The sequence below is a fragment of the Leuresthes tenuis genome, unplaced genomic scaffold (genome assembly GCF_036924035.1).
Source record: "Leuresthes tenuis unplaced genomic scaffold, fLeuTen1.0.hap1 SCAF_24, whole genome shotgun sequence".
NCBI lineage: Eukaryota > Metazoa > Chordata > Actinopteri > Atheriniformes > Atherinopsidae > Leuresthes > Leuresthes tenuis.
In genome coordinates this window covers 10,432,440-10,459,336 of record NW_027325378.1, presented here as the reverse complement: position 1 = coordinate 10,459,336, position 26,897 = coordinate 10,432,440, and the positions used below count along the sequence as shown (strand labels likewise).

At 42.4% G+C, this 26,897-nt stretch overlaps 3 protein-coding genes across 6 annotated transcripts in view; 1 reads left to right on the top strand and 2 right to left on the bottom strand.

The window, feature by feature from the left end:
- LOC140284923 (sickle tail protein homolog) overlaps nt 1-14,611 on the bottom strand; it is a 113,330-nt gene extending 98,719 nt beyond the window's left edge. Inside the window, exon 1 of one of the 4 annotated variants that reach the window (XM_072378957.1) lies at nt 14,422-14,611. In XM_072378957.1, the coding sequence (XP_072235058.1) occupies nt 14,422-14,491 (70 nt within the window). In that variant the 5' untranslated portion in view covers nt 14,492-14,611. The remainder of the gene's footprint in view (nt 1-14,421) is intronic. The other 3 variants (XM_072378955.1, XM_072378958.1, XM_072378956.1) reach the window with 3 other exon arrangements.
- A 2,121-nt stretch (nt 14,612-16,732) lies between these two features.
- Nucleotides 16,733-18,631, bottom strand: LOC140284926 (uncharacterized). Its single transcript, XM_072378961.1, has one exon. The coding sequence runs from the start codon at nt 18,376-18,378 to the stop codon at nt 17,005-17,007; it is 1,374 nt and encodes a 457-aa protein (XP_072235062.1). The 5' UTR covers nt 18,379-18,631; the 3' UTR covers nt 16,733-17,004.
- A 2,124-nt stretch (nt 18,632-20,755) lies between these two features.
- tgif1 (TGFB-induced factor homeobox 1) lies at nt 20,756-25,395 on the top strand. Its single transcript, XM_072378564.1, has 3 exons — nt 20,756-21,140; nt 22,836-23,065; nt 23,794-25,395. The coding sequence occupies exons 1-3, from the start codon at nt 21,125-21,127 to the stop codon at nt 24,460-24,462; spliced, it is 915 nt and encodes a 304-aa protein (XP_072234665.1). The 5' UTR covers nt 20,756-21,124; the 3' UTR covers nt 24,463-25,395.
- The last annotated feature ends 1,502 nt before the right edge of the window (nt 25,396-26,897 follow it).

Sequence of the window (26,897 nt, the reverse complement as noted above, 5' to 3'; positions counted from 1 at the left end):
GTGCAATTAAGTCAGAAAACATGCACGAAAATTGCTATAAAATGGCCAATTATCTTCACAACTTCCTCAATTTGGACCAATGAGCTGTTTGTCTTTCTTCCTGCATTAAACGTGGCTGCACATTTGAAAGAACTGGCAAAGGAACTTTGAAATAAATGTGTTGTCAGAAAACTCAAAGATGAAAAAGCATACAGAAAGATCAGTGGGATCTCAGTGCAGCATTCAAAGACAAAAAAAATGGAAAACTTGTGCTTTTTAGCACAGAACTGCGAGATTGGACTGCTTCAGAACTTGGAAAAAAAAAAACAGATTAATATTGGAGCATATTTGCTGGTCAGATGCGATTGAGATGTATTGTTTTTTGTTTTTTTAAGCTGAGTCTGACATGTTTGGTGTGAACCTGATCAGGACAACAACGATGAATGAATAGTCATTACAGTGAGGGTGGGAGAGTGATGAAATGGAGTTGCGTGAGTGCAAAAGGTGCAGGGGGAGATGACATTTAGTGATGGCAACATGCCTGCCTTTTAACGTACTTAAATGCTACTCCAAAGCACATCGCCAGAAAATTATTAAACAAGAAAACTGTGGAAACTACGACCTAGCCAAGTATGCTGTCTGATTTGAATCCAGCAGAATACCTTTGGGGTATTTCTAAGAAAGCGACACTTCTCCCCTCAGAAAATAACCCGAAAATATGTTGCCCATAAAGAAAAATTAGATCTCAAAAGAACTTTGTGCAACAGAGACTGCTTGAGTCTGACAGCAGAAACATACCAAGTCTTGAAAAATGAAAGCTAAGAATCTCAGAAATGAAATGTGTGCTGACTTTTGTTAGATGGCCATCCTACTGTGGAGCCTGTAGTTTTAACAGAGGACACCTAAACTTTTTTCAATTTTAGATGAGATTAGATTGACAGGCGATAAATCTTTGAATCCGCTGACATCTGAGTGATACTGGGTTTACTACATGAAAATGCATGTTTAAAACTTGGGACAGACCCATGTAGTTTAAATGTCTGAAAATGGCTTACAGTCTTAGGGTAACGAGTCTGAAGTACGTCTAAATTTTGGGGGGGAATTTGGGCTACACAATGAGAGTGGAATAAGCAGCAGAAGCAGCAGAAGCACAGACACATGTAGAAAGATAGAGTGTGAAGGTACATCACGCCAGGTTGTATGTTGGAATGGAAAGGAAGATCCCTATCTTGTTATCTGCACCTGACACCATTATTGCCTGGTTAGCTTTTGTTTAGATTGGTTTAAACATTTGTGAAAATGGGGAAAAAAAAATAAATAAAAAAAGAGGAAAAAATGGACGTCAATGAGAGCAATATTGCTTCCAAGAAACAAGTTAAACAACATAAATCCCCATGCTGGACTGGATTTCTGACTCTGATAACTTACTTCTGATCATATTTCTGAAAACTGAAAACTACATTTTGTATCAATTTTTTTTTGTTTGTGTGGAAGTTTAAAAATGAGAAATCCAAGGAGGCTTACCAACAGGTTCGACAAGATCTGATAAATGCAAAATGGTCTTGTGCCAAAACGGGCTTCCCTGCAAAGATCTAACCACGTTTTTGGCATCCTTTCCTAAAGCAAACAAATTATAACAATTTCATTTTTTTTTAAATTCTTAAATGAAACTTCAATACAGCATGTTCACAACTTTACATGGATTTTGAAAGTTTTAACTGTAAAAAAAAAAAAGTCTGTGCATGTGTGCAGCTCCTAAAGTCTGAGAAACAGACAGAGAGCAGCACACGAACTGCAGTGAGAAACCCCAGCATCATGTCACATGACAACAGGAAGCCCGTCCCTGGTGCACATTGATGCAAGTGGGCAGCAGAGCATACACATGTGCCCGGCCACACAAACACACAGGGCTTCAGTCAGCAGCTAATATCTGCTGAACCAACAGCATGGACTTGGCCCGGGCAAACACAGGACAGAGATAAGCATCTAAATCGTAATGGACACAAAAAGAGAGGACACACATTTGAAAATGAAGCTTAAAAAAGGTGGGTGGCGTGAAAAGAAATGATCGGTAACGGGGGCTGTAATGATTTAGGTAAAGATGCAGAACTGAATGTATGAAGAACAAGGGAGGAGGGAGCAGTAATATGAGATATCAGGACATGCTTTAAGGGTCTGGTACCAAGAAAAAATAAAAAAAAAGATACACATTCACTGCAGTATGCCATGGCTGAAGTCCCACAGGAGTAATGGCCTCCAAGCTTTATGGCTTCCTTTTATGGCAATAATCTGAATTAACAGTCCATTCTCTGAGCTAGAAATAGCATTGACTTGAGGTTAATTATAATAAACTCCATTAGTTCCAGACCACTGTTGACAACATAAGTTGTGGGAGACAAGCAGCTAGGTCTAAATGATCTGCAGGATTAATCTATTCTCATCCTGCAACATGTGGCATATATCTACTCAATCTTCTGCTAACTTTGTCAGGAAAAGGCTCTGTGTAAGTACTAAGAAGTGAAGTTTTTCACAACCTCACTTGATTAGAGTCACTCACATTCTCCAGGACTCTGCTGAGCCTCACTGGTGCTCTATGCAAGCCTAAAGTGTAAGGACACAACAGTGGGACTTTGTTTTCCAGAGCAAATGTGTTCTTTCATCGTGAAAGGACACATAACCAGAGCACTGGCACACACATGTTTTTGATTGGCCTTCGTTTTCAGAGTTAAGGTCGGGGTCAGTCGGGGCAAAACCCCTTGTCTGGCTCCTGGTCTGACCCTTTGCCTTTGTGGATAGTTTGTGTGCACACATGTTTTGGTGTTGGTGTCCAGTCGAAACTGAGCTGGGCCCCCCTTGGGTATGTTTCCTGTGCCGACACTCAACCGGTCTCGCGACCCATACCTCCTGCTTCCCCAAGGTGCTGATGAAAGAACTTGAGAGGCCTCATCAATCTTGGGCCAAAGCCTCCTTAATAAAATGATGAACTCAGCCTGAGACACTGAGACACTCTAGCTGCCAAAAAGCCTGATTAAAAAGAGACTTTGAGGGACAGAAAGGCACAGAAGAGAAATGTATAGATGGAAAGCGAGGAGGCGGGGAAAAAAATCATCCTCTCTGGATGTAGAACTGGTTCTTATATCTGCTGGCCCACAGCTTCAAGTGGGAGGGGTAGAGGGCTTTGGCCGAAAAACTCTGGAGTCTGATCCTCATTAAAAAGCATAAAGACCATCAAAGGCTAACCCAAACCTCTATCAGTGAAGAGCACCCGCAATCCCCTTGATATTAAAACTGGGCGCCATTTAGTGTTCCGAGGCAGGCGCAGGGGCTCGGGTGACTCAGGGGCTGCGAGACTAAAAGATCCCGAAGACCAGTGGAAAGTTTGAGCAAACTTAGATCACCTCAGTGACTTCTCGCCTTTAAAAAAAAGCTTTCCTATGGTAAAAAAAAAGAAAAAAAAGCGAGAGACAATAGTAACAAACAGCTGTGAGTCTGCTGTAAAAAAAAGCCCCCAGCTGCCTTAAATTAGACGCTAACTAAACTGGTGTTTATTCCTTACTTGTGTAGTTGTAAAACTAATTTAAATTCACAACATGCTTCATGTAATTTGGTTTATTCAGCAACTATTAAGTCTTACGTGGTAAGACTTAATAGTTGCGTGAGGGCCACTGGTAAACTTTGTAACTTTCCACTAACGTTTATACTTTTACATTTCGTCTGTATCAAGTTCAGTTCTTTAAGTGCCACATAATCCTTGAAGCTCTTCCTGGACAGATAGCCATTTCTACGCAGTATCGGTGATATAAAGGTAGACCCACAGGGCCTGACAAGCATATCAGTCATGATTAGCTCTGGTTTGATTGTTTTTTATTAAACACAAAGCACTCATTTCTGTGGGAGCCTGTTAATCTTTCAGTTAAGTCATTTTTGCACATTAACACAGGAGATTTTCTGGAGGACGTTTGGACAATTCAGGCCAGGCTTCCTCTGCAGAGGCTGATTACACATGCACTTCATATTCTCCTCACTCTCCCTGCTGGAAACACTCCACAGTGAAATCCCTAGAGATCAAAGGACAAATACTTTAAGGTGAATATATTTGCAAAGCTTGTGGTGCACATATTGATTATAGATTTTTAGAGTAAGCGTAAACAATAAGAAACATAAAATAACTATTTAACAATGTCTTTTTTTCTAATATGGCTACCTTTCTTTTGAATAACGTCCATGAACCTTCCTGTTTTTTTTTCTTCTGTTCATTATCAACTTTTGCTGAAACAGCAACAGCCTCCCCAACCCATTCCCCTCCAGACCATATAATAACACAATTCATTAACAGCAGAAACACGTAGCAGTGTCATAATTAAGTAAATAAGTTTGTGAGATGGTGACATTATTTGTTGCCTATTGTTCTGTAAAGGGCTCGTGGCAAACACCAACCTTTCAGTTTCTAACCCTAACTGTGCTTTTTCTAAGACTCAAACCAAAACCAACGAGTAACAGCAAACAAAAAAAAGTGAAAGGACAGAGGGAGCTCAGACTCGAATCGCTTGCCTGACAGTCAGCAGATTAATTCCTCCAGCAATCTGCTTTTACCTCTTATGACGGAGAAATGGTAAACATTCATTTTGTGACATTTTCATAGATTACAAATCGTTTGCATATCATAATGTTTGAAGGCAAACGTAAGAGGAGAATTGAAAAAAAGAGCCTTTTTACAGCTTGTATCCCTTTACTGTGAAACTGCTCTAAACTAAGTCATTTTACATGCACATCACTACTTTTTTATCCTCTCTATTTTTTCTTTTTTTCTCTAAGATAAGTTTGTAAGTTTTCTCTGTGTTTGCGCCGTTTAGTTTGCCTGTTGTGTTATTGAATCATATTGAATTATACTTTGCATTATCCTGTTTCCAACTGTTGCCATCGTCAGATGACAGTTTGTGTTTACCCGCTTAAAAACCAGTTGACCCATCCCCAGGGGGTTATCCAGATATACTTATAATACATTTCAAACAATTGGGAAGGAGGAAAAACAACATTGCATGAACAACAAAAACCTGCAATACATGACTATCAGTGCCATTTAGTTTCATGCGTAGGGGAAGAGAAGTATACATTAGGCCCTGGTGGTCCAAAACCGGCAGCTGGGCTGACTCAGCTCACAGCGCAGAATGACTGAAAGGGCAGTTCCTATCACTGACACAGAAGGGACTTAAAAATACAAATAACTTGTGTTTTATCTGACAGAGCGGGGGAACAAAGCCAAGAAAAGCCCTCTTAATCTCCGAAGTGTTCATTCAATAATCCTCAGATATGAACGATGCTCATATGTGCACACAAATGAACACATGCCCTTCTTCGACAAAAACATGCATTCCTGTGTGTCATTATCTGAAGTCAAAAAAGCAACTATGCAGCGTTACAAGCCACATGGGGGCTTAATAAAACACAATCCCCAATGCTGTGTGGACATATAAATGACGCTTTAAATACAGGACGGAGGCTTGTCCTGTGGTTTTTATGTCCTGTTCAACCAACGCTGATGGAGAGGTTGCGATTACGCAATTGCGTATTTTAAATTTTTCTCATTCCACAAAAACAGTATTTATCCACAAGCAAATGGCACTCTCTTTGCAAGAAAATGGGGACTAATTTCCTACTTAATTCAAATATAAAATATTTTCTGTTTCTGTTCGACAGATTGCGCCCAAAAATTTTTTGGCAAAAGAAAATGATTCGAGAAATATTTCAACACAGATTATTAGAGTGCAGTGTTTGGAGGTAGGGTCTCCAAATGATCATTTAGGTTGATCAACACAAAGTGATTGATTCAGAGAGGCAGAGAGTGAAGGCCCTCGCTAACCTTGCCAAAAGGTCTGATGATTGCTGCCCTCCCCCTTTAGACTCCCAGCCACAGCTTTTAAATCTCTTACACAACTGCTGGCCTTTGCAGTGGCTCCTGACAGCCAAGTCCACATCATCACAGGGTTCAGCTTCACGGAGAGGCCGCACATCATATTGGATCGTCTCATAAGCAAGAGCACCTCCACGAGCTCTTATTAGGCTGAAGATAAAGATGTGTTAAGCAGCAAGGAGGCTGAGGAATCAGATGATGACAACACAAAGTCATCACGGAAATCTTTCATGTACAATAAGCGCTATGGAGATATTTCAAATGAATAAGTGCTTTATGTATTCACCAAAACAAGAAGCTTGACCATGACTAAGAAAAAGACTGCATTTAAATGTAGTAAGTGGTTCAATAGAAAGGAAAAGAATCTTAATTAAAGGAATACTTTGTCTTCAGATTAGAGTTGGGATCAAAGGATCAGCAGCCATTTGCTGATGCCAGCAGCCCACTTATTGGCATGCTGGTATTTCATAGACCTTCCAAGGAGTAAAGTGGATTAGCCCAGCTTGACCTGAAAATTCACACGAGTGAAAGGAAGCCGACGAGTTTGCTGTAGAGTATATTCATTTCCTCATTCTCACAAATGAAATGTTGCTGATAAAGATTTTTTTTCTTTTTTTTTCACGGCAAGTTTGCTGATCAAGCAGTGGGTTGCTGCTCATTCTCCCACTCATTAGTCTCACAAAAATAGAAGCCGTGAGGAGCTGAAAGGGATAACTGCTGTATGACTGCAGCTGATGGTGTTTTTCATCAGCTCTGGAGAAAAAAGTAACAGCTCAAATGTGCTATAGGGTCACTACTGAGCTTCTCAGCACTTTGTGAATGTACGCTTTCCTCCCACAGTCCCTCATTGTGACTGTGACCGCACCCAATGAGTGGCGTCCCATCCACTTACTCACACACCCATTTAAACCTCCCATTTATCACACTGACAGGAGCAGCCTGCGGTTATTGACTGGGAGGGGACTCTTTTCCCATCCACAAGCAAAGTTATCAAGATTAAATACAGAAGCAAAATGTTTGGAATGTTAAATGAGGGCTGTCAGATGGCTCACTTTTGAGAATATATTAAGTGGGTTGAATTACATGCAATCAGAAAAAGCTCATCAAATACAAGATGTGTCTGAAAAAATTTGTTTTGGCATCTGTATTCATATTTGTGGTTTCTCTTGTACCTCCATCAGCTATGTTGAAATACATGTCCTAATCTGCACTGACAATGCATAGCTGCCACTGCATATTGTCAGGACAGGCTCTTTTGGAATACCTACAAGCTTTTAAACTTCTATTTTTTATATAATCATTGGCTTTTTCTCTCCTCTCCAGTGAACTGTCAAAATATACTATCAAAAAAACTATTGTGGTGATAACGCAGACAATGTACAACGTTAAGGAGTGATTTAACATTTTGAAAGGTCTTTGGTTTCACAGCGATGGCTCTCTTCATGCCTGGCAAGAACACCATGGTAACCTGCTCTGAAGCAGTATTTGCCCAAAGTTCCCGACTGAATCCTCTGTAAGATGTGCCATTCTTTCACTGACCATTTTCCCGATCACAACCCAGACAGAAAAATCAGTCTGAAGCAGCATTTTAAATGTTCTGTCAGGCAGAAATGTTGAATCTCTGCTGATGTCTCACATTGTAACTGAATTTGAAAGCGACATGTTTTTTTTTTTACTGTCATGGCTTCCATATTTCTCACAGATGTGCATTCATGCATTCGCTCTTCCAATCAATAAAGTGTGAGTTGATCGGTGCATTTGGTGCAGAGAGTGTCAAATGATGTATGAAATGCTCTTTTTTCAGTGTGAGCACTTAAATAGCCTGAGGAGAAAAATCTGGGTTCACCAAGAAGGATCGTAGACATCATCGTCGAACCTGTTATCCGTGATTAAAGTTTAAGGTTCTATTGAGCCAGGTAAGACAAAGAGGGCCTGTGTTGAACTTTCTTCATAGTACCCCCCTCTGATCATTGGTTACATGTGATCAGAGTCAGGCTTGCTTTAAGTCTTAAGCCCTTTTCACATAGCGGCCGCACAACAGAATTTTGGCGCTAAAATGATATCTTTGTTAAGCCATTGCTATTCGGCTGTATGACTAGAGGTGGCACAGCATCATATCAAAGCGGGCTTTCAAATAGTAAGCCGGCCTCGCAGAATTAGCCAAGTGACAAAAGCATCATGGTTCAGCTATGTGACTACCTTCGCTGGCAGGTTAGATCTGCATCAACTTTGCCCCCCCTATTCTGCCTCCATACCTTAAAAACAGGAAGTAATGGCACATTCATCCTGCCACCAATGAGCAGTCTGAAACGGGCTTTCTGAAGCTAACCTAATCAGCGTCTAACAATGATTTTATATGTAACAGACATCATACCAATTTTCAAAGAAACTTAGGCAAAGAAAAAAAAAAGAAAAAATTGCATCAACATTTAAGGAAACGCACATATCAAACAATCGATATCAGTTTTCAGAAATGTCTTTTGTGTTTAGCATACTTTGTATTTTCTCAAACGTTAACATGGTGTCTCTGTGTTTTCTGTATCTTGTGAAATGAGCTTCTAGTTTTGTGATACTGTGCATCTTTTGTTTTGCTGTTTGTCATGTAAAATGTGCTTTCTTATTTGTGAAATGCTGTTTTTTCGGCACTGTTTTTGGTTTAGTCTTCGTTTGTTTTGTGGTATTTTCTTATGTGTACTTTTCCTTTTAGGTTGGTGTTTTAAAAAAAAAACGCTGAAAACAATGAGGAGCGCACACAGTTGTCCCTTTGTAAAAGCGTGTATCCGTGTCCACACTGACCTCTGTGGCAGTGACCTAGAACTTTTGATTGATTTGTGGAGTCATTAAAATCACAGTTGGGGAATAAAACACCCAATGTCGTCAGCATGGCATGTGGAGATAAGGCAGGTTTATTTATCAGGTATCAACACACGCCAAAAGTAAATGCAGAAATGCACGCTTCATACAAGCATCAGTGTGAAACCTAAATAACATGAACACCGTTTCATTTTTCTCCCCCTCAAAACTATTTGATATTTGCCTTTGAACATGACCTCACTCAACATCAAAGGAAAGGTGATTTGACTTCTCACACATCTGTGACTGAATCATTTTTGGGTTCATGCTGCATGTTGCTGCAGGTATCACGCATCATTAGTGGTTGTGGAGAGCATGCAGAAAATGTTATTACACCCTATGTCCCAACACTGGGGCAGACTGTCCCTAATCACCAATAAACAAGCGTGTGCATTTCAAAAGCCCTTCTCGAGGTGGGTGAATGATAACTGTGTGGAGAGGTGCGGCATCCTATGGGTGTACATTTCCCTCTGTTACTTATCAGGCCTTAGATCCTTCAAGTTGACTCTCAGCAACACAGAAGTGTTTATTTACTTTCCCGCTGCTTCCCGAGGCAACAAAAGAGCAGTTGTGAGTCCACGTGTAAGTTGTTTGCTTGAAAGCAGGTGAACTTTGTCATCCCCCACATCTCAACAGTGAAATTTTACACTCGTACGCTGCCGATGCTCGGCTGCCTCATCATGAGAGCTGCAGATACTTCATCACGTCATATTCAGGAAGGAGCTCGTGAGTGTATGGTTTAGAAAAATAGAACAAAACAGAGGGAAAACATCTGCTCCCTCTCCTTAAAGCAGCGGCGTCCTGCTGCTGGAGACACTGTCAGGGGAGGACGGATAATTCATCAGGCATGCAAAGCTTCATGATGCACTGGAACTCAGGGAGAGGGCGACTCAACCAGCCATAATTTCAAGCCACAAGGTCTACTGTACAATGATTTCTACTCCTTCATGCACCGCTGTGATTTTTTCCTCTTTTTTTCCCTTTAAAATAACTCCTCTCTTTAAGTTCTTCTTTTTTTTCTTTCCAAGCATGACCTTTATGCTTGCTCTCATTACTCCCACTCAATGATGGAACAAAATGTCACAAGTCAGAAAGTTGCATTCAGTGTTTCTTTAGTTTTAGTCTTGTTTCACGATAAATAAGCCGAGGAGAAGCAGAGTGTTTTTCCTTTCTTGAGACTGTAACATGCGAGCTGAATATGGTAAACAGCATCATAGGAACTCCATGGAAAGATCAGTAAAATATGGAGAAAATGTGTGAGTCCTGGTGATCAAATAGAATTATAACTTAAGTGATGTGCTTTCATTATATTGGGGCTTTTTGAAATGCCAATGAGGCTTTAGATTTCTGTTTGTGGTGTCATAAATGGCTTTTTCATCTCAGTGAACTGCCACAATATATTACATTTAATAAAACTTCTCTACAACTTCACCTGTCTTGAACACACACGATGATTTAAAAGTATGTCTGGATTCACACAACAAAAAAACAAAACAAAGTAGATGTCAGTTACAGAAGGAAAAACAACAGCTTATTACTGTCGAGCAGCTAAGGCCACAGTTCCACTCTCAAATCTTAGCTTTGCACTCAACCTAAGAGTCCTTCAGGAACATGATTTTAATCCACTGTGAAAACAGCTGCTAAGCATCTCTGGGGCTTGGCTTTTTCCAGAAGCATCATCTCAAGTGGCCATCCAACGCCATCAGCCTGCCGCACTTTGGCTTCTCACACCTTACCCAAGTCAGCAGCACCTCACCAAGGTAACATTGATAACAGTGACTGAACTATCTATAGAAAATATTTTAGAGGAAATTAAAGCCTGGCTTCACCTTCACATCAATTTGATTTGTTTGCACAGTGAATTAGAAGCTGCAGAGGCGGCAACCCCCACCTCTGGGTTTGACACTGGCACAGATGCCATCTGCATTCTTTAGCTGGTAAATAAGCATAATCTGTGTTTATGATTCCAGCACAGCATTCACCATATTCCCCAAGCTACAGGCACCAAGGGTATGATAACATGCTGCTCTTTATTGTCCTGCAAATTGTGACAAAGAAGCAGTGATTAGTGACTAAAACAAAACAGCAAAGCAATGAACAATCCACAGCGAGTGTTGATGAGCAGATGCAGTCTGCAGTGTTGCATGTTCTCCCTGTTGTTATGGCTGAACTTTGTTGTTTTTTTTACCTTATTTCATGTTGTGCTGTGAACACATTATTCATTTATAAAAATCCTCACAAAACCGACAGAAATTTGTGCTATGTTCTACTATGTTAGAACGTATTCTGAAGTAATCGAAGAAAGATCAGCCAGGGTCTTGCACATGTCCATGTGCAGCATGTTCACCATTCTGTTCACATGTGTCATCACTTCAGTGAGTAAAAATATGGATGCTAAAGAGCTCCACTCTCTCTTCCAAGGAATTGTTACCAGACCGCTGGAAACAGACCTCCAATCAAGGCTGCTTATCTTCGTCTGCAAGCTGTTGACATAATGTGTAAATACTGTTAGAAACCTGAGCTGGACACCAAGGCTCAGACAGCAGCTGTCCAGGATGTAATGAAAGACAAATCGCTGTTTTACTCACTGAACGACAAGTTCTATGGTCAGTCCCTCACAAGGCAGAGATGAGTTAAACATCACAAACAAAGACCAAATGCCAGTCACTAATATAGGCCTGTGATGCTATCCTGCTCATGCCATCACCAAAAGCTGAGAGCATCTGCAGCTAGTTCTTCAGTATCAGTGGTGAGAATCAGCTGTGCTGGCTCTTTACTAGGAAAGTGTGACTCAAACTCTCACTTTTGTGACCGCGGTGAACGGTTTAATAACGCCTGAGGTCAGAATAGAAGTGGGAAAGCGGTGAAGAACACTCAGAAAAACACTAACAACAAACAAACAGTTCAACCGGTGTTCCAGATCAGTCAAATGTAGACAGACGCCTGTTGAATATGAGATATATTATGGCATCTCCCCAGCATGCTACCATTGGACATACCTTCCTTTACCTCATTTCTATTATCGATCAGGCCCTCAACCTTTTTTTGTTTGTTTTTCAACCACTGAATCGCACATATTTACCATCAATGTTAGGTGGTTAACACATGGCTAATCAGCTTATCAGTACAGACACACACGACTGAAGCTTTTTCTCAACTGCTGTAGCTACACATAACATTTTAGCCATCCTCCAGTGGACAAAAACACTGCAACACACCAATATGACTGAATCAGAGGGAGCCAGGACGCTGTCTCCCTGCAAACAAACTCTTCCATCCAAGGATAATCTGAGACAGCGTCACCCGTTACACGTTCCAATAAACTAGATGACATTAACCTGGTATAGGACAGTCCAGTGGTCTCAGCCAAATACTAATCCAATGGTGGGAATATGTCAAATACCCCCTTTATACCGGCTGGAAAGATGTAGCCATGAGTTTAATGTCATCACAGTGAAATGTGCTACAGACACTGCGCTGAATGTCACTACAGAATAGTTAGTGCTTGGTATTAATGTTGTTAATTTATTTGTTTTATCATTTTCTGATCGGGTCAATCTGGCTGTAGATAGAATGCCCTCAAGGAAGTCTGGGTCAACTAATCTATATAGTGATGCCAACTGAAACTTTAGCAAGAAACAGAACACAAGATATCTGCTAAAGTTTCAGTCTCCTGTTTGCAGAGACTCGTTGAATGAGTCAATAATCATGCTTCGTGTTTTATGTGTGTTTTATGTAGGCTGTGAGCCTTGTCAAAATACGCTCTGATGCAGCAAACATTTTACTCTCAACCAGATTGTTCTGCTTCTGGAGAAGATGCATGGAAAATAATCAGAATGTGCGTTACTGGAGAAAATTCCTGAAGAGCTCCCTCCATGTTTTCTTATATTTTGACAAGCGAACTAGCTCCGTTTTTGCTTCAAGACACAGTGATGGTTTAGTATCACCTAGACAGGTATAATAAATACAACTCGATTATACATGCCTTCTCTCTAACTCTGACTCTTTATTTGCTGCAGGTGGCACAAACAATAGCCTCATTGCCTTAATAAAACGAAAAACTTACCGATTTAAAATACAACCCGGAGGAATAGGATGCAGTGCTGCAGATTGTTAGCAAGAGACAACAGAAACACCACAGTAACAACAGTGTATCCTCAGTAATGTCGAAGCATTTGATAGATTTCTGTTTTGACTTGTGGAAAATGGGAAGCAAAAAAAAATGAAAAAGCTCTTTGGGTGCCGGTGATGTGAGCTGACAAACTCACATTTGATGTAGTGTTTCCTCTGTGTAAAAAGGTCATTAAAAGCTATAGCAGCTTGAAAAATGGATGGAGTGATGGATAAGGTCCTGCTCTGGAGCCACGCAGGTACTATTTTATATTTGATGTTGTTAATACAATGATTAAGTAGCAGCAAAGCTTGACAATGTATCCTGGAGAGTGAGCCAGCTGGGCGCTGAATTAAAGATGCTTGTGAGGTTGCTCATGTGACTGTATGTTGAATGCACGTGCATCAATAAGACAGAATGAGAGGAGACTGAAACTTGACCCCGCGGTCACCTGCTTCTGATCAGCAGGAAAAGCAGTTTGGCAGAGTCAGAATGGGCAGTTTGCTGCTGAAGCTGCTGCTTCCACACATCAGCCCTACATGCCCTGCATACAGTCTGAGTTTAACCTGCACGCAACATCAGCACTTCTCCTAATGCAGTCTGCACACACGTCTCTGACATACTGTGCCAAAATGTTTTTTTTAATTAAAAATTGAATGAAAAAACTGTCGACAAATTGCCAGATAAACCTCCATCATGCATCCCAAAAGCTATGCTCACACTCAGCAGTGTGAGGTACAAGATGCACCTCTGGAGGGCTTTGCAGCAAACTGGCAATTTTCCATTGCGTCCTTGTTCACGTGCTGTGTCACTCAACCAGTCACCATGGCGATGGGCACTGTTTCTCTGTGCTCTCATGCTCTAGTAGATACACTGCAGCACACAGCAGCAGAGGGTGACATTGTCGCCCTTGATATATGATCGTAGCCGCATCTTTATACCAAACCTCTGATTCTGTGCAGCCATTATTGTGTGGGACTCCATTCGTGCAGTCACTAAATGCACCTCAAGGGGAGTTTCACTTGAGTCAAAGCATGAGAAACTGTTACACTCAGGGAGGGGGCGAAAAAAGTTAACAGTAGCACGTAAAGGGCAAATGCCACTTCAGATAAGTGTATTATGTGGGGAGCAAATGGTATCACACCACTGATGGCAAAGCAGAGAGGATCACAGGTGAGAGGGAGGGAGGAGGGTCAACACACCAGTTAAGCATGTTGTAAGGAGCTGCATGCATTAGATGATCGCATTATGCTGGTAATAATCACTGGATATAGGACAAAAAAATAACATTTGCTATTCAATAAAGTCAACATATGCAGTTCATAGGTTGTACTCTTAATGCCAAGTATTACTGGTAAGCTGAAGAATGTTTAGGTAGCATGAATTGCATATGAGAGCAAGAAAAGGGTGCCAAGTAGTTAAAAGTGGCAGTAGAGAGTTGGGGTTCAGTTAAATTCTTGACGGGCAATAGGAACTTTAGAAAGTTTTGTTTTAATCGTGGAAATGGATTAGTTACCCCCTTAGTCTATAGTTGGGTGGAATGAAGATGAGACCGAAATGTCCTTACTGTGTAATTTTGGACTTCCTTTGTGGTCACTCGGAGGAAGGTCCGCGAACTGCACCCGGTGTCCCGACATGTCCGATGCCTCCTCCGCAGGTCAAAGCCTCCCCTCTGCCGCCTTCCTCCCGGTTGTTTCAAAGTATCCGGTAACTTCCGAGAGCGAGGCGAGGCAGAGCTGCGACGAGGAGAGCGCGTCGCCGTCCGTTTGGTCCGAGGGAAACCTTCACAGAGTCGCACAACACTGGAGGAGGTAGCCTCAGTCAGGCTGACTTGCCCTGTGCGCTGACTGCTGTACTGCGGTGAGGGAGTCTGCTCAGTCCATTCTCACCTGCCCTGTTCTCTTGAGTCTGTCAGTGTGTGAACGGTACGAGGCACTCAGAGGGGGGGTTCCTCCTCCCGCTTTAAAAAAAAAAGGATTAAAAAACTTTTCTCTCTCTTGCCTCTGACTGCAGCGTTACGTCATCTCTGTAAAGCTTTCAGGGAAAAAGATAAATAATAACACATAAGCCAGTTTAATGATGCACGCTGATGCACGCGTGGAAACGTCGTGTTGTAACAGTACCTAAGGCTTACGTGGTCAACTCACCAAGGCTGAATCAAAGTGTTTCATAAAGAGGGTGAAATGGGTCGTTTAATCAATTATTTTACACTTTTACACCACGTTGCTGATCCTGACGCTTTTCACGTTTTTCATTATTCATTCATTATTTTTTCAGTGCTTTACTGTACCTCAATGTATTGCGTTCAATCCCACGTTCTAATCAGTCTGAGAGAAAATAAATAAATAAAAAATATAAATTCCTTCAACTGTGTAGTAACTCCGTGGAAGCATGTGGGGGCCGACAGTGTCGCCTGGTGGAAGGGGAGCGCAAGAATTTGGCCTGTCGAGGAGGACTGGCGCATTAAAGCTTCAACACAATATGAAGAATGTGATGAGTATCAGCATGGGGTGGTTTCTGTTTTCAGTAGGTTGGAGGTTGTCAAGTTGGAGGTCTGAGAGTCGTCAATCCTGCAAACTGAAGGGGTCGTTTGCAGGATTCTGATTCATTTTCTGCCCCAATTTGTGGTGAAATAGTATATGAAAAAATATATATAACATAACAGAATGCACTGCAGTAACTTTTAGGTATTTTGTGTTCCTTTGCCAGGTTTGTTCTCCTGTAGTTTAGGAAGTGGATAAGGAACCAGAGCTAAAGTAAATACATGTCCATCCCCAGTCTCCTTAGCATTTTTTCCCCCAGCAGTTTTTCCCCAATATCAACGCCCTCTGAGTCTTTCTTGTTTTTATTGGTTTTGAGACAAGTGCAAGTGTACATAATACTGTCAGGGATATATACACCTACGCATCCGGGCTTAGCTGCAGTACAAGGCACTACTTCACAAATGACACAAACAGCTTCAAGTCAGAGTTCATTCAGTTCCTCTGTGACAGTTTGAAAACACACAAAAAAAGGCACCATTAACAGACTGGACAACTAGGCAACTATTGGCGACTTTTTGTCATCATTCTTGTCTCAGTAATACAGGATCTTGTGAAAAAAATACAAAAAGGGTATTGAGTTATTCACTGGGTTTTAGACAGAAGTCGATCTAACGATGAAACACAAGTAAGAAGCAAAAAAAAAGACAGCTGAATAAGAAAGAAAGGGAAATTTGGTCCTGGTTTGTGCTTACTAAGACTTCAGTTTCAGTATATGCAAGTCATTTCTGTGTGATGCCTTCAGGGTTGAGGATATCCAGCAGAAAAAGGTTGAGAAATCACAGCAATATTGACAGACATAGCAGCTTTAACACGGGACAGTCTGTCTGTCTGTTGCGACAGGAGTCACTTCATACACCGAGTCCTGCAGTGTGATCAGTGTGAAAGGCTCAGCGGACGTATATAATCAAAACATCATTTTCATCAGTGAGTGCAACAATTTATCCGGCCTGTCGTGATGAACCTTAAAAAGGTGGCTTCCAATACAGACCAACACATCATCACTGATTCTGAATAAAAGTTTTAAGGAAGTGGAGGCAGGTGATGAATACTCTGGTAAAAAAAAAAAGTCTAAATTCAATATGAAGTCATTGAAATGCATGCTTTTTCTTTTTAAAACTTTATTTTTTAAAATCTTTTTATTTTTTTCCAAAACACGTTAAAAAGAACCGGAATAACTAGAAAATGACCAGGACACAAGTAAAAACTCTCCAAACGAGTCTGGCAGGGACTTCTGTGCAAAAGAGAGATATCACACGAGGCAAAGCGGGTTTCTGTGGATTTAAAAAATATCTGGCAACGGCCAACGAACAAATGAGAAAAATAACAAAAAAAAAACAAAGAGAAAAATAAATACTTTATACTACAAAAGAACTCAGAGAGACGATGTGCGTCATTCATGCCGACCATGAAGAAAAACAGGCTCACACCCTTTCAAACACCAACATGACATTTCTGGAACATAAAAAACAAAGTCTGTGCACTGCACTTCTCTTCACTTATGATAGAAATCTTATAAAAAATAATTTATAGCACGTAGAAACCAAGCAGGAACAGTAGATCTGCATTATTCTGGAACCAAATACATCCATTGTCAAACTGCATTTCATTCACATGGAGCCATTTTGTTCTATGTACATCTTGGACAACGAGGCTGCCATCGACTTTGCCAGTTCCTCGTCTCGTTTCCGTTGCATCTGTGAGTGCCGACACCAGTCCTCGTACTCTGGATTAGGGAGACACCTGTCCAAGATGACATCATAGTGACCGTTGCTGAGCCAACTCAGCCAGATAGCCGCTTTGGAAGCGTCCTCCTCCCCGAGATAGTGCACCATGGTGGAGACGGTGGGGCTCTCCAAGCTGCCGCCGGTTGTAAGGTGAATGTTGACGTTCAGCATCTGGCTCATGGCGAGGAGCTCCGGGTAGCCGGCCCAGGCGCCGTCCTGCGCTGCATTGATCAGGAATTCCCCCACGTCCCCTTCGATGATGGGGTTGAATTCATCCAAGTGGTCGGCGATGTGGTGCACCGTCTGCTCCCGCAGCTCCCCGTGCCTCGACTGGTCCCCGTATGTGGCTTTGCACACAGCTCTGTAGAGACAGTTGCCATCAGGAATGATGTGGTACCTGTATTTTTGCTTCTCGTGGAGGTACTTGTTTTGCCTTTCGACCTCAGCCAGATACCGGGTGACTTTATCGTTGATGTCCCTCTTCTCTTGGCATCTTTGTGGGGGGGACTCCTGCAGAACGCTGAGCTCGAAGGCCCTTCTCTCATCCGATGCTGGAGTAGTTCTGACACTGATCATATCACTGAGCTCTTCCTTTTTTAAGTCTACAGGCAGGGCTGCCCTGGGGGGAGCCAGTTCCTCTCCATGCAGTAAGGCCCATCCATTACTTCTAAAGGGGGAGTTAGTCAGTGAAGCTGTTTCGTCCTCACGTGAACTCCCCATCATCATTCTCTTGTGTTCTTCTGTTGAGGGTCCACTGATGTTCTTCCTCTTGAAAACGCGATTCCCAACAAGCTCTGGGCATTCAGGGAAAATCTCATCTGTCTCATTTCTCAGACGATCGATCAAGTCCACCATCACATCAGAATCACAGTCATTACAGAGGGTCTCTTCACCATTATGTGGATGAGGGGAGAGCGGTTTGGTTTTGGACTCCCGGATGATGTGAACGGGGACGGACCTCTCCACTCCATCGGGTCTGCGGATTAATATCTCAGCAGTCGACGTGAAGTAAACCGGTCTCATGGGTGAAGCTTCGTAGCACGAAAAAGCAGGCATGTTTGCGGAAGACGCAGTCTCTTTGGCCGGATCACCACCGTCGGTCGCCGAAGTTGAGTCAAGTTGTGCAGGTCTCGGTCTCTCAGCCTCGGGGGAACTTTGCGTTGTCCCGTTCAAGCGCTCGGAGGCGGCTGACAAAGTTATTGTAACTTTGCGCGACGACCTCGGGTAGTGTGTCAGCGCACTGTTGTACAACTGCATTTTCTAACAGTCCTTTATACTGAACGCCGCCGCCGGGCCGTTACGAAAAGATGACAACAGCAGCTAAAAATACCCCCCATGTGATCATCAACAGCAGAGTTGTAGTGAACGTTTCCATGGCCTTGAGTCCCGTTATCTCTGACACACGGAGACTACAAGACGGTCCAGTTTAGCCGTCTTGCGTCATTTGCAGTTGGGGTGCCTCCCTAATTTTAGACCTCCAACTGTAATCAGACCCTTCCAGCCCGACCAAGTCAGAAGAGATGACATCAAAATAACATCCGTTTGAATTATTTCAAAATATAACCTGCTGCCCAAATACACGTTTTTATTTGTTTTTACCAAAACGAAGGACTTTTTGTTTTCAAATTTGAAGTCATTTATTTATTTTTACAATAACTGACTTAAATGACACCTCATATTTTGAAATAAAAATAAATCTCAACAAAGATACCAAAACAAAATATGGTTAGAAGTACTTTCCCCCCTTTTTTGTTTTACATGCACGTGCTGTAAACATATTTTTTTCGTGGGTACACACCGCTTTGACTCATGCAAATTCTTAGGCTTTTCTATGTTGCACAGGTTGTTGCTTCGATCCGTTAGAGTCGCCTTCCACGGCGGTCGTTACTGAAATACATAAGCGATGGTTAAGTTGTAAAACACGCCATTGCTACTTTATTTTGAAGGCAAGGCATCTCATTTCCGGTGCTGTTCCCTCGCTCTCTGTTGGGGGGACTTGGCGCACCTTTCTGTTGTTAATGCCAAGGAACATGACCAGCCTTTTATTGACAGTCTGGGGTTATGACTGAAGCCCTTCGGGATGCGTCACGGTCCCAACAAGTTAGGTGATAACGAGTAAACAGAGCGTGGCAGGTTTTAACCATCCGAACCGTTTACTAACGCTTCATCGACTAGGTTATGCGACTCCAGTAACTCCAAGAACTGTCGACAGAACAAGCGGAGGACCACCCAGTTATGTCGAGTTAAACGAACATTAAACATGATTTGACCGGTCATTTAATATTGGCCCACCTCTTTCATTGTTAGCCGAGTTAAGAAAAAGCAGTTAAATGTTTTGTTTGCTCGCGAAACTTGGTGAAACAAATGGGCAATAAATACATAGGTCAAACAAACAGAGAGGAAATAAACTACCACTTTTACAAACATTGGTAAAATTATTTGATGGCTGACGACGTTGACATGCAAAACTTGCTCATATGTCTATATTTAACACTTCGTCGGACTGTTTGAGTATGTGGAGTTAGTTTAGAATACGGTTCCTTAATATAGACATCACCTCATTGGAGTCATTCAATACCACAGCATTTCTATGTAAAAAAAAAAAAAAAGCGAGAATAAATGCATGCATTCTCAAGTGAATTTGTTTCCATTTATGATACATTTAACTATCTTATTATCTAACTTATTTAACTATACTATTAAGTCCTGAAGTCGGTTTAACCCAACAAACAGCGCTCCGACGCATTAACCACCAGAGGGAGCCCGAGGACTTGAAGTCCTCCGGGTTATGACGTGTCCAAGTGCAGTACCGGGTGTCAACACTAGGAGGCGACATTTTGCCTAAATGAAAGATAACTGAACGCTTGTTTTGAACAAATGCATGCAGAGACGATGCCTCAGCAGCTGTCGCAAGGTTGTGTACCGCATACAAATGAGGACATTGATCGCTTCCCTTGCCGTACTGTTGTTGTATTTAATAGCCTGGACTTGTGCACTAACCTCCAGCTGCTGCGAGGCTGGGTCAATGTGCCTCTACTACACCCATGTTTAGACTGTATTTGTGCAGAAAGTGGAACACACTGTACACAGAGCTAATTTATGTCGATTAAATTACACTGATAGCGCAAGAAGAAGAATATGATTGGGTTTCTGCGGAAATTAAACAATGAGAGGGAGATGTCCAGCAGTTAAACAGAAAAGCAGCTGGGTTTTTTTTTGTATTTTATTATTATTTTTTACCATAAAGAGGCGACAATACGGATCCCCTGTTGTGTAACGCTGGTTGTGGTAAATTTGAATAATTACGCTCTTAAATAGCACGTACCAAATTAGTAATCAATCTAAATGTACACTTATTATAGAATACCACAAAGAAACACACCAAGTCCCGTAGGCTACAAGTAAAACCGAGAGCAATGATGTGGTTAACACCACGAGGTCCGCAGTGTTCCGCCAGCCTGTTGTTGTTTTTGTTGTCATTCTTACTGCCCGCCAAAATCAACGCCGTCCCCGTCTGTCAGACTTTATTAAACACAGCGTTGATGCGTATTGAGGAAAATCTGCAGGGGTTAAAGCTCAACGAAACCGTAACCATGTCAGTAGAACAAGCCACGCGGATGTCAGAGATTTTCTCCCCTGCCCTCCGCGGTGGGAGGATCTCTGAGCGTTGAGTCACGCAGCTGTCAAAGATAGCTGTCACCCAGTTTCAGGATCAAACACACACACAGTCAATGAGGAAAGGGCTTTGAGCAGAAGGGACGCAGAGGTCTCAGGTAACTCCCCCCCCCCTCTCCCCTCCTCATCAAGTCTCCGAATAAGGACCACAAGAAGGGAGATCAAACATTCGAAAAATCCAGAAACGGATAAGAAACCGACTTTTGATGAATAAGGATTTTTTTGGATGCAAGCGGGGGGATAGCTGGAGAGAAGAAGAAAAACACAGCACGAAAACAGGATTTGCTTCTGCGCTTGGCGAGGAATTAGTGGGCATTTTCGGACGGAGATGAAGACGAAAAAGGGTAGGTTGGACGTTTTGTAGAATAATTAGTTTAAAAAAAAAAAAGGACTCAGCATAGAGAACGTTTAACAGAGCCATTTGCCTCATATGCAAACCATGCAGTCTATTGTTTCCTTTCCAGACATGACAGGGGGCTTTTTCTGCCATGTGCTGGCGCAATGTCAAAAGTCGATATGGTTGTTTTTCAGCCATCCTTTGAGATGAGCGAGACGTGTTTTCTGCGAGTTTTCTCTCAATACCGCACGGCTGTGTCGGTGTGTATTGTTTTCTGGTCATACCAGTGTTAGACCAACTTCGTTGCCCATTTAAAACGCCAAACTGATTGAGAAGACGCCCACTTCTAGTTTGATTAAAAGCTAACTTACGTGGCGGACGCTACATTGGTGACAAAAGGGACTTAATAATGACAGAAGCTGAAGTTGAGTGACTGTTGTGAGCTCGCGAGTTTGCTACATTTTCACAACGTGCGAGCTTTCAAAACCAAAAATAAATCGATACCTTTTTATCTTTTGACTTTCTACATCGACTGGTAACACCTCCAGCAGCTTTAGGTTGGATTGAAATCCAAATGTAGGCTAATGTTCATCCTGACCTCATTGTGGGAAGTTGCTGTTGCCTTGTTCATGGACCTCGTGGTGCAGCGCGCACGCACACAATAGAAACCCTCTTACGAGTTGTTTTAAACTTACAAAACCAGCGTCTTCGCTGGGCTAGAATGGTTTTTGGCTCATTCTGTTCACTCGCAATGTTTCGGAAGTAGTTAAGTTTACTTAAAACTCCCCGTTTTCGTGTGGAAACTTTTGAATTGCATACAAAGAAGCACGCAGCCCCGGGTTCTTTTGTTTAGTCTGGAGACGCTGATTTGCAACAGGTCTCCCCTCCCCCTTCCCCTCTCTCCAGCCTACGTAATTACCTCATCCTGTTGGCCGCTCTGACTTGGGAACTTTCTTTCTCTTTTCCCACTAGTTTGTCCAAGTGCAGACTGCATATACTTAGACATGAAATATCTTTCTTTTTGTAACTGGAGCCGATGGGCTGTCTACGCAGAAAGCTGCTGGTGTTCAGGTGTAATTGGCGCCCTGAACTTCTGATGACCAGCCACTGCCTGTGTCTTACAAGAATGAAGTTTTGCAGAAGTGGGACTGATTGTAATCATGTTCTGTATTATTTGGGTCACTCTGTTAAAGTATGTTGATGCCAGACCTTGGAAAAAAGGGTTTGGTGAAAGTTGTTTTTTACAAGCAGTTTTTATGCTCGTTTCTAAGCTATTCAAGGCCCCATACCCTTTTTGATCATGAGTGACTTTGATGAAACATTAGACAGAAAGCTACTCTGTAATCTCTGTCAACTGACAGCAGCTGGTCTCCAAAATCTGCCTTTACACGGGATCGTTTCTGTGCTTTCAGTATGCCTTGTGTTTGTTGAGGCAGGTTTTATAACTGACACAGCATCAGACCAGTCTTTGTGACGTCCCCCCTCCTTTTTCTCCCCTCCTCCTCCTCACACCCTCCTTAGCTGCTTATATGAATCACATGGCTGAACTTGACAGCTTGCTTCTGACACATCAGCTGCCTCCCAGACAGCTTGCGTTTGGCTGCGGCACAGCGGCTGGGAAACTGACAACGGGCGAGCTGACATTCGGAGGATCCTCTTTGTCCTGTCCTCATGCGCTCTCCTGTTCCCCTCTCTTGTGCAGGTTTGATGATGCTGTCAGGGAGCGAGACCGATGACGAGGATAGCCTGGACGCCCCTCTGGATTTGTCGTCCAGTGCGGGGAGCAACGGGAAGAGGAAACGGCGAGGGAACCTGCCCAAAGAGTCGGTCCAGATCCTCAGGGACTGGTTGTACGAGCACCGTTACAACGCTTACCCATCTGAACAAGAGAAAGCCCTTCTTTCCAAGCAGACTCAGCTCTCCACATTGCAGGTATGGACTGAGATACGGCAGAAAAGATGACTGCCTAAGCTTTGGCTGCCTGTAAAAACTAGGAGTGTAAACAGACCACTGTAAAAGTCAAGAGGAAACAAGTGTGTGCTTGACTGAATCATTTCCTGTTTAGATGGCAAACAAAACATGACACATCAACAGTGAATTGAAGGTCATCCAAACCAGCTTGACGTTGCAACTAAAGTATATGAAGCAACGTGAGTAAACTCGCTCCCCGAGTGCTGTGGGCTTGGCTGAGACACACGAACAGGAATTTCCCTCCCTCCAGCCCCTTTCCATCCCAGCTGTCTGGGAACAATGCAGAGTCATTTACATAGTTAGAGCTACAAGCCTCGCTGAACCAGTTACGACTAGCCTGGAGGAGTGAGGAAAAAAGAGGGGAGATGACCGTGATTAGTGCTATGACAAAGGAGATTAGCTCGTATTGAGAGCTTCTTTTTTTTTTTTTTTTTTTTAAATACAGGATTAAGATGTTCAATCTGGACTTTGTGATAGAAGTTGATGCTGTGCTTACAGAGATCTTTTCATTTCTGCAGTGTTGAAATCAGCAAGTAACAGATATGATTTACCCTTTCATTTTGATTTTCCTGTTGCGCAAATAGCACCTGATGATAGGTGTTCCAGCAGAGTTTTATTTTTAAAATTTTTTTTATCGCCAAGCGATGCAGCTATCTCACATCGTGTGTTTCTGTTGTTGTCCTGTCCAGGTGTGCAACTGGTTCATTAATGCACGGCGGCGACTCCTCCCAGAGATGCTGAGGAAAGATGGCAAAGACCCCAACCAGTTCACTATCTCCAGGAAGGGAAGCAAGGCTGGTGACAGCTTCTCTGACAGCTCCCAGTCCCCGAAACACAGCAGTCCTGCTGCAGGTACAGAGGAGAGCTGCGACAAACGCGTCCTCCACCCCTCCAGCTTCGATTCCACAGGGCACAGCGTTCTGAGGAAGGCGGCGTCCCCCTCCATACCCTCTCCGACATCCACGTCACCGCCTCCAGGCGTCATGCCCACCCGGCCATCTGTCATCTGTCACACCACTGTCACCACAGCGATGCAAGCCAGCCCGACAGCCTCTCACCCATCGGTGCCAGGAATGAACTGTGACAGGGCAGCTGAGCTGCTGCAGTCTGTGCAGGCTCAGGCGCTGCTCAGGTGCCGGGATGAAGGGCCAGGCAGCCAGCTGCTTCCCACCACTACCACCATCCTCAGCAGCACCAGCATGGAGGGCAATCTGAGCCCGCGCAGCGGCCTGTTCAACACTCCTCCCCCCACCCCTCCAGACCTCACACAAGACTTCAGTGGCTTCCAGCTCCTGGTGGACGTGGCCCTCAAGCGGGCTGCAGAGATGGAGCTGCAGGCCAAACAGCTGGTCTCCTAAAGGAGAAACTGACAGGAGAGGAGGGAATGGAATGGAGACTGACTTTTTGTCTCAGCTGTGGAACTCCTCGGTTCAGTAACTTGTCTGCACGTAACAGAGAACAAATCCACAAGAAAGCCTGATCATTTCTATTTTTGGTATACCGATCAATATGATGATGTTTTTTAATTGAAGAAAAAAAAAAAAGAAAAAAAAAACTGTATCAAGGTGCCTTGGCTGTAAGTTGTTTAGTCATTTCATATACATGCGTATGTATCTACATGTGTATTTTATTTGCACACAGGGACCAAAAATGTTATCAAAGAAATGCTGCCTGTCTTTATGTCTTTCCAATGTACTGAATATCATCCTAGGGAACCAAGCAAGAGCTAGATTTAGACACACAGATGGGTCACATTCACAGACGTTTAATGGTTAAACATTTCAAAGATCAGTTTGATTGGTCTGCCTCATTTGTTGCACACTAAAGGCAGAAGGTCATCTCAGTGTCTTAAACATACTGTGCTCCTGGCATCAATGACACACTTATTCACTACTGTAGTAAACATTTAAGTGTTTTCATGAGTATAGTTTTGATTTTGTAATTTACTTTTAGCTATTTTAAAAGGAAAGAAAAAAAAAAAACTATGCTTTTTCGTTTTACTGTTATTTTCCCAACAAGGAATATTTCAGATGACCAATGTAGCAGGTTCTTAGACTGAGCCTTCATCCCATCACTCAGCGAAATGATGGCCAGTGGACTGGAAAACTAAACACTACAAATGTCTTTTTTTCTTTTGAAATCACCAAAAACAAGCATTTTCATGTATAATAGGACCATGTGTATAGTCGGTGTGACACGATGCCCAATGATGTGATTTCTTTTCATACTGTGCAATGTTTGTGGCAAATAGGGGTCACATGGGATTCAAATAAAGTTTTGTTTTTTCTACATCTCATTGTTGATAGTTTTTATTCCCATTTTCACACCACTTAATGCACATTTACACCAGCAGTGTTCTTGTAAATCCCTCCGAATTTAATGAAGATTACCAATTGATCCCCTAAGGATAAGTGAGTGTTTCAAGATGGACTGTTCAGTAAGTTTAAAAAAAATAAATAAAAAAAAGGCGAATACAGAAGGACAGAAATAGTACGGCGCTCATGTCTTTCCACAGGCATTCAGAGGCATTCCTGGGTGTGAAAGGTTTATAACAGCTCCTGCAAATTAGCATAATCCTGCATAAATTAACACAGACAAACAGCAGACGTCAACAGTTTCGTGCCAGCGGGGGTTGATGCGTGTCTACGTCTCAATAGCTTACAACAGAGGTTGAAGGCGAAGCAGACAGCTGTTTCATTCTGGTCCTGCTGCAGTCTTAAAGCTTCTCTACTGGCCTCAGCCGGACTTGTTGAACTAAACATCCATTTAGGTTTTGATTTGAGACCATAAAAAAACATCTTGTTTTCATTAAAACAACCAAATGTCACTAATCATTTCGGAACAATGTGCTAAAGTTGAGACCAAAGCTCAATATTAACAGATTTAGGGTACTTTCATATTCAAACTGCATTCCACTTCTACTCTGCTACATTTCAGGGATAATGTACTTTTTACTCAACGACACTAAATTTACAGTTGCAGTTTCTAGAGTACATATGACTGCATAATGTTCTTATATGTGCTCCAATTATTGTGAAATATGAGTCATCATAAAATACCCAACTAACAGCACTTAAGTGATACGTGGACAAATTAAATTAGCATAATAATGCACACTAACACTTTTGTACATTTTTCAGATTCTTTTATGTTGAATTTATTAGAACAGACTTTAATCTGGACTGTGTATTAACTGATAGATATATTTAGTTCATTGTACACATTTGAATACCTTTTCCATAACTGATTAAGACATTGAAGCAAAAGCAGAGTACTCAGTTGGAAAATGTAGCTTTTTATTGGCTTGTCAGGCTAGAGCCCACCCCTTCTGGTCAACAAATGTTCAGAATACTCTTTGAGTTTGCCACCTATTGCTTCATGTTTCCTGTAAAAAAAATGACAGCGACTGTGGTTTGAGGCTGACTCTAATCTGAGTGATGTAATCACTCTTTAAGTATTTAAATAGACCTTCAGGCACTCAGAAGGCAGCTTTAGCCCACCATAGTAGAGTGTCTGATGAGCAGACATACCCAGGGCCAAGCTGTACACAAAGACAACACTCCTATCACCATCACCGCACACCCCCTAACCCCAACTCTGGCCACTGTGGTCACTCTGGTCACGCCTTCCCTCAGCATGAATGATGTGTGAATGACAAATCACCAGAAGCTGCATGTACAGCAGCATCAAGGCTAAGCGGAGGCCAAAAGTGCTGTCTAATTATGGGGACCTGCCCCTGCGGAAGGGAAACGCCCTAAAAACACAACACGCTGGCCTTGTAATCTGTTTAATT

Coding starts and splice junctions, on each gene's coding strand:
- LOC140284926 (XM_072378961.1), bottom strand. CDS start 18,378: ATGCAGTTGTACAACAGTGCGCTGACACACTACCCGAGGTCGTCGCGC.
- tgif1 (XM_072378564.1), top strand. Junction 23,066..23,793: donor CTCAGCTCTCCACATTGCAG/GTATGGACTGAG, acceptor TGTCCTGTCCAG/GTGTGCAACTGGTTCATTAA.